Here is a 7366-nt window from a genome sequence, read left to right on the forward strand (position 1 = left end):
TTAGAGATAGGGTAAGGAGATGAGTTTCCTCTGTAGGGCTCAGCCTTAGAGATATGGTAAGGAGATGAGTTTCCTCCTTAGGGCTCAGCCTTAGAGATAGGGTAAGGAGATGAGTTTCCTCTGTAGGGCTCAGCCTTAGAGATAGGGTAAGGAGATGAGTTTCCTCTGTAGGGCTCAGCCTTAGAGATAGGGTAAGGAGATGAGTTTCCTCTGTAGGGCTCAGCCTTAGAGATAGGGTAAGGAGATGAGTTTCCTCCTTAGGACTCAGCCTTAGAGATAGAGTAAGGAGATGAGTTTCCTCTGTAGGGTTCAGCCTTAGAGATAGGGTAAGGAGATGAGTTTCCTCTGTAGGGCTCAGCCTTAGAGATAGGGTAAGGAGATGAGTTTCCTCTGTAGGGTTCAGTCTTAGAGATAGGGTAAGGAGATGAGTTTCCTCTGTAGGGCTCAGCCTTAGAGATAGGGTAAGGAGATGAGTTTCCTCTGTAGGGCTCATCCTTAGAGATAGGGTAAGAGATGAGTTTCCTCCTTAGGGCTCAGCCTTAGAGATAGGGTAAGGAGATGAGTTTCCTCCTTAGGGCTCAGCCTTAGAGATAGGGTAAGGAGCTCGGACATCAGGAGGGAACTTGGAGTTGAGGCGCTACTCCTTCGCGTCAAAAGGAGTCAGCTGAGGGGGTTCAGGCATCTAATTCGGATGCCTCCTGGACGCCTCCCATTAGAGGTTTTCCAGGCACGTCCAACTGGAGGAGACCCCGGGGAAGATCTGAAGGGAGGGATTATATCTCCCAGCTGGCCTGGGAACACCTCGGGATCCCCCAGAGTGAGCTGGAAAGTGTTGCGGGTGAGAGGGAAGTCTGGGTCAGCCTGCTGGGTCTGCTGCCACCGCGACCCGACCCCGGATTAAGCGGATGAAAATGGATGGATGTAATATATTATTACATCATTTAACATGTTGCATCTGCAGACCGAGCATGAAACCAGAAACAATACATTCTGAGAGCTGTGGAATCTGACGTGGAGGAAGTTTCTGTCTGAATCCTGTTTTCAACTTCTTGTTCCCTAAATCAACTCTGCGACCCACAATTCACCTCCTCCACTTTCCTCCCCCTTTCCTCCACTTTCCTCCCCCTTTCGTCCCCTTTCCTCCCCCTTTCCTCCCCCTTTCCTCCCCCTTTCGTCCCCTTTCCTCCCCCTTTCCTCCCACTTTCCGCCCACTTTCCTCACCCTTTCCTCTCCCTTTCCTCCCACTTTCTTCCCCCTTTCCTCCCCCTTTTGTCCCCTTTCCTCCCCCTTTCCTCCCCTTTCCTCCCCTTTCCTCCCACTTTCCTCCCCGTTTCCTCCCCCTTTCCTCCCCTTTCCTCCCACTTTCCGCCCCCTTTCCTCCCCCTTTCAGCCCACTTTCCTCCCCCTTTCCTCCCACTTTCCTCCCCTTTCCTCCCCTTTCCTCCCCCTTTCCTCCCACTTTCCTCCCCTTTCCTCCCCTTTCCTCCCCCTTTCCTATTCTTCTCACGTCTTGTCCTTTTTGTTTTCCTTTCCTTGTCTTCTTCTCTCTTTCCCTTCAACATTTTTCATCCCCCATTTATCTACATCCTACCCCTGTCCCCCAATCCCCCTTCAACCCCCCCCGCCCCACAGTCATCTGGTAACCCCCCCCCCCCCCCCCTGTTTCCTGTCCCACTTGGCTGCAGGTCAACAGGATCTCTTGTTCACTTTCCTTTCAGAAAACTTGGACAAAAAAATATTCCTTCTTTATGATTTTCCAGAAAGCTCTTAAGAAGAGGTAGAGGGGGAGGGGGAGGGGGAGGAGGAGGGGGAGGAAGAGGAGGAGGAGGATGAGGGGGAGGGGGAGGAGGAGGAGGACAAGGAGGAGGGGGAGGAGGGGGTAGAGGAGGAGGAGGGGGAGGACGACGAGGACAAGGAGGAGGGGGAGGGGGAGGGGGAGGGGGAGGAGGAGGAAGAGGAGGGGGAGGACGAGGAGGACAAGGAGGAGGAGGAGGGGGAGGGGGAGGGGGAGGAGGAGGAGGAGGAAGAGGAGGGGGAGGATGAGGAGGACAAGGAGGAGGAGGAGGGGGGGGGGGGGGGGGGAGGGGGAGGAGGAGGAAGAGGAGGGGGAGGACGAGGAGGACAAGGAGGAGGAGGAGGAGGAGGAGGAGGAGGAGGAGGAGGAGGAGGAGGAGAAAGAAAATAAGTGTAATCAGTAAATGAATGAATAGAGTTGAAGGTGGATCAGCTGCTTCAGGAGAAATGATTCTGTCAACATGTAGAGAGAAAAGAGATGTTTTCACTTCTTCTTTCTGAGTTATCACACACACACACACAGACACACACACACACACACACACACACACACACAGGCCTATTATGGTAGTTGGTTCAGATTCCCAGAGAGCGTGACATCATGGAGCCTCAATCAAAACCAGACTTCAGCAAAACCTCAAATGCAGAGAGCAGCAGGAATGAAGGCTTACATTACAGGACAACACACACACACACACACACACACACTGAAACACACAACTATCGTCTATCAGAGCTCCTTCACATCAGCAGAAAGGCATTCTGAGATTGTACTTGAAGTTAGTGAAACAGGGTTAGGGAGAGAGAGAGAGAGAGAGAGAGAGAGAGAGAGAGAGAGAGAGAGAGAGAGAGAGAGAGAGAGAGAGAGAGAGAGAGCTTAACCAACGAAGAAGAAAGATGTGGTGATGACAGAGAGGGTTCGCCCGCCGCTGAAGGTCAGAGAAGAAGAAACTGACAGACAGCTGATAAACCTGGTGACAGCTGAGCCAGTGTGTGTGTGTGTGTGTGTGTGTGTGTGTGTGTGTGTGTGTGTGTGTGTGTGTGTGTGTGTGTCATGGCAGAGGATGAAAGCAGAATCTCTCTTTTACTTCAAAAGGATGTTTCACACTCCAATCTGACAGATCCACACACACACACACACACACACACACACACACACACACACACACACACACACACACACAAACACACACACACACACACACACTGCCTGGTTGACTCCTGGTGCACCTGTACCAGTGATAGATGAGTCACAAACACACAACACAATAATTTTTTTTCATTCAAAATTCCCTTTCGAACCAGATGGATGTCCCACAATGCAACAGGGGAAAGAGCGAATGCTCTGAAGATGACTGTTGAATAGTTTCCTAAAAGCTCATAAAACCTGAATCGTAGTTTTGTTCTATGGTGCAATGGTGGCCAGAGGTGTGTGTGTGTGTGTGTGTGTGTGTGTGTTGGCCAGCTGCAGGTAAACTGGCCCAGAGGCATTCACACCTGGCCAGTAAATCAAAGCTACAGCTACCTCCTCCCAAACACACACACACACACATTTGTAGTAATGATATTGTTTCTATTATATACATACATATATTCATATATATAAATATTTATATGTATATGAATATATATATATGAATATATATATATATATTCATATACATACATATATATATATATATATATATATTCATATATATATATATATTCATATACATTCATATATATATATATATATATATATATATTTATATATATATATATATATATTCATATACATATATATTCACATATATATTAGGACATACACTATATTTAAAAAGTTTTAAAAGGCGTGTTGGACTTGTAGATGAACTGGAAGTGATTCAAAGGTTGTGGGTTCGAGTCCCACCGAGTTGGCCGTCAGACGCTGCAGGTTGTTTAGTGTTGATGGGAAATGAACTTTGTAACTTGTTGTTATTGACACCTTCACTGTGCTTTTGTTCCGTATATGAACAACAATCAATAAAGTTTGGAACCTCATCACTGCTATAATATTGTTTATTAAACGTGTTCTATATGAAATATGTTCATATTTAGATACACAGATGTGTTTCCCATGAGCCTCTCTGTCATTGGATGACGTGGTTCTTACCTCCACGATGCTCTTCAGGTCTCTGACGTAGGCCTGCTCCGTCTCTACGATCTCCAGAACCACTCGCTCCAGCCGGGAAAGCTGTCTGGGCGCCGCCGCCACCTGATTGGCTCCGTGGCCATCGGGGTGGTTACCTCCACCTGTCGCAACACAGGCTCCTCCTCCTCCCCCGGGAGCTCCTCCCCCACACGGAGTGACGAGGGGCGTGAGGTCCAGGCTGATGTCGGAGCCGTTCCTCTTCGGCGTGGAGGAGGACGAGGAGGCGCTGTAGGTCGGCACGGCGCCGTACGGCAGAGAGGAAGAGGAGGAGGACGAGGAGGAGTGGGAGGTGTCCTGCAGGGAGACGGAGGACGCGGAGGAGGACAGCGAGAGGGAGGCGGGACGCTCGCCGTCCGAGCACACGGTGTTGACGGAGGTGCAGGAGGAGGACGAGGCTCCTCGCTCACCGGACGACATCATCCGACCCACAATCCCACTCAGAGACGAGACTGAGGAGGGCCGCTTAGTGGCTGGAGAGAGATAGAGAGGGGTAGAGGGGTAGAGAGAGGTAGAGAGGTAGAGGGGTAGAGAGAGATAGAGAGGGGTAGAGGGGTAGAGAGGTAGAGAGGGGTAGAGGGGTAGAGAGAGAGGTAGAGAGGTAGAGAGAGAGATAGAGGTAGAGAGAGGTAGAGAGGCAGAAAGAGGTAGAGGTAGAGAGAGGTAGAAAAGTAGAGAGAGAGAGATAGAGGTAGAGAGAGGTAGAGGTAGAGAGAGGTAGAAAAGTAGAGAGAGAGAGATAGAGGTAGAGAGAGGTAGAGAGAGGTACAGAGATGTAGAGAGGTAGAGAGAGGTAGAGGTAGAGAGAGGTAGAGTGGTAGAGAGAGGTAGAGAGGTAGAGAGAAAGAGATAGAGGTAGAGAGGTAGAGAGAGGTAGAGATGCAGAAAGAGGTAGAGGTAGAGAGAGGTAGAGAGGTAGAGAGGTAGAGAGAGGTAGATAGAGGTAGAGAGAGGTAGAGAGGCAGAGAGAGGTAGAGAGAGGTACAGAGGTAGAGAGAGGTAGAGAGGCAGAGAGAGGTAGAGAGAGGTAGATAGAGGTAGAGAGAGGTAGAGAGGCAGAGAGAGGTAGAGAGAGGTACAGAGGTAGAGAGAGGTAGAGAGGCAGAGAGAGGTAGAGAGAGGTACAGAGGTAGAGAGAGGTAGAGAGGCAGAGAGAGGTAGAGAGAGGTAGAGAGGCAGAGAGAGATAGAGGTAGAGAGAGGTAGAGAGGTAGAGGTAGAGAAGTAGAGTTAGAGAGGTAGAGAGATCGAGTTAGAGGTAGAGAGGTAGAGAGGTAGAGGTAGAGAAGTAGAGTTAGATAGGTAGAGAGGTAGAGTTAGAGGTAGAGAGATAGAGTTAGAGGTAGAGAGGTAGAGAGGTAGAGAGGTAGAGAGAGAGAGGGGGTAGAGAGGTAGAGAGGTAGAAAGAGGTAGAGGTAGAGAGGTAGAGGTAGAGAAGTAGAGTTAGAGAGATAGAGAGGTAGAGTTAGAGGTAGAGAGGTGGAGAGGTCGAGTTAGAGGTAGAGAGGGGTAGAGAGAGGTAGAGAGAGGTAGAGAGGTAGAGAGAGGTAGAGAGGCACACAGAGGTAGAGGTAGAGAGAGGTAGAGAGGCAGAGAGAGGTAGAGGTAGAGAGAGGTAGAGAGGTAGAGAGGTAGAGAGAGGTAGAGAGGTAGAGAGGTAGAGAGAGGTAGAGAGGTAGAGAGGTAGAGAGGTAGAGAGAGGTAGAGAGGTAGAGAGGTAGAGAGAGAGAGGGAGGGAGAGATAGAGAGAGAGGTAGAGAGAGAGAGGTAGAGAGAGGTATAGAGATAGAGAGAGACAGAGAGAGGGAGAGAGAGATAGAGATAGAGAGAGAGAGGGAGAGAGAGAGAGATAGAGAGCGAGAGGGAGAGAGAGGTAGAAGGAGAGATGGAGAGAGAGGTAGAGGTAGAGAGGTATAGAGGTATAGAGAGTTAGAGGTGGTAGAGTTAGAGGTAGAGAGGTAGAGTTAGAGGTAGAGAGGTAGAGAGAGGTAGAGTTAGAGGTAGAGAGGTAGAGTTAGAGGTAGAGAGGGATGGAGAGGTAGAGAGGTAGAGAGGGGTGGAGAGGTAGAGAGGTAGAGAGGTAGAAAGGTAGAGAGAGGTAGAGGTAGAGAGGGAGAGAGGGAGAGAGAGGGAGAGAGGTAGAGATAGAGAGGGAGAGATAGAGGTAGAGAGAGGTAGAGGTAGAGTTAGAGAGGTAGAAAGGTAGAGAGGTAGCGGTAGAGAGGTAGAATTAGAGGTAGAGAGGTATAGAGAGAGAGGTAGAGAGGGGTAGAGGGGTAGAGAGAGAGAGGTAGGTAGAGAGGTAGAGTTAGAGGTAGAGAGAGAGAGAATGTTACAAAACTACCTGATTGGGTTTAGTAAAAACCATGAAATTGATACAAATGTTCACACGTGGACATGAACAGCGGTCACCAGGGTCAAAGTCCTGTGTTCTGCTCTCACAACTCAAGCAGCCAACGAGGAAGAGTCTTCAGAATAAACAGGAAGTGTGTGTGCAGCCGACTGCAAACAGGAAGTGTGTGTGCAGCCGACTGCAAACAGGAAGAGTGTGTGCAGCTCTACTCAGTTAGGTTAAACAACTAAACAGCTCAGTTAGGTTAGACAACTAAACTACTCAGTTAGGTTTAAACAACTAAACAGCTCAGTTAGGTTTAGACAACTAAACTACTCAGTTAGGTTTAAACAACTAAACAGCTCAGTTAGGTTTAGACAACTAAACTACTCAGTTAGGTTTAAACAACTAAACTACTCAGTTAGGTTTAAACAACTAAACTACTCAGTTAGGTTTAGATAACTAAACTACTCAGTTAGGTTTAGATAACTAAACTTAGGTTTAGACGACTAAACTACTCAGTTAGGTTTAGATAACTAAACTACTCAGTTAGGTTTAGATAACTAAACTACTCAGTTAGGTTTAGACAATTAAACTACTCAGTTAGGTTTAGACAACTAAACTACTCAGTTAGGTTTAAACAATTAAACTACTCAGTTAGGTTTAAACAACTAAACTACTCAGTTAGGTTTAGATAACTAAACTACTCAGTTAGGTTTAACAACTAAACTACTCAGTTAGGTTTAAACAACTAAACTACTCAGTTAGGTTTAAACAACTAAACTACTCAGTTAGGTTTAGATAACTAAACTACTCAGTTAGGTTTAGATAACTAAACTACTCAGTTAGGTTTAACAACTAAACTACTCAGTTAGGTTTAACAACTAAACTACTCAGTTAGGTTTAAACAACTAAACTACTCAGTTAGGTTTAGATAACTAAACTACTCAGTTAGGTTTAGATAACTAAACTACTCAGTTAGGTTTAACAACTAAACTACTCAGTTAGGTTTAAACAACTAAACTACTCAGTTAGGTTTAGATAACTAAACTACTCAGTTAGGTTTAGATA

General features: G+C 47.3%; 1 protein-coding gene across 2 annotated transcripts in view; it reads right to left on the reverse strand.

Annotated features, from left to right (window-relative positions):
* Positions 1-6420, reverse strand: part of plekhg2 (pleckstrin homology domain containing, family G (with RhoGef domain) member 2) — a 54472-nt gene extending 48052 nt beyond the window's left edge. For both annotated transcript variants that reach the window (XM_034547973.1, XM_034547972.1), the window contains exons 1-2: positions 6376-6420; positions 3929-4437 (exon numbers count right to left, since the gene is read on the reverse strand). In XM_034547973.1, the coding sequence (XP_034403864.1) occupies positions 3929-4387 (459 nt within the window). In that variant the 5' untranslated portion in view covers positions 4388-4437; positions 6376-6420. The remainder of the gene's footprint in view (positions 1-3928; positions 4438-6375) is intronic.
* Between the last annotated feature and the right edge of the window lie 946 nt (positions 6421-7366).

The sequence above is a fragment of the Cyclopterus lumpus genome, chromosome 13 (assembly GCF_009769545.1).
Source record: "Cyclopterus lumpus isolate fCycLum1 chromosome 13, fCycLum1.pri, whole genome shotgun sequence".
Classification (NCBI taxonomy): Eukaryota; Metazoa; Chordata; class Actinopteri; order Perciformes; family Cyclopteridae; genus Cyclopterus; species Cyclopterus lumpus.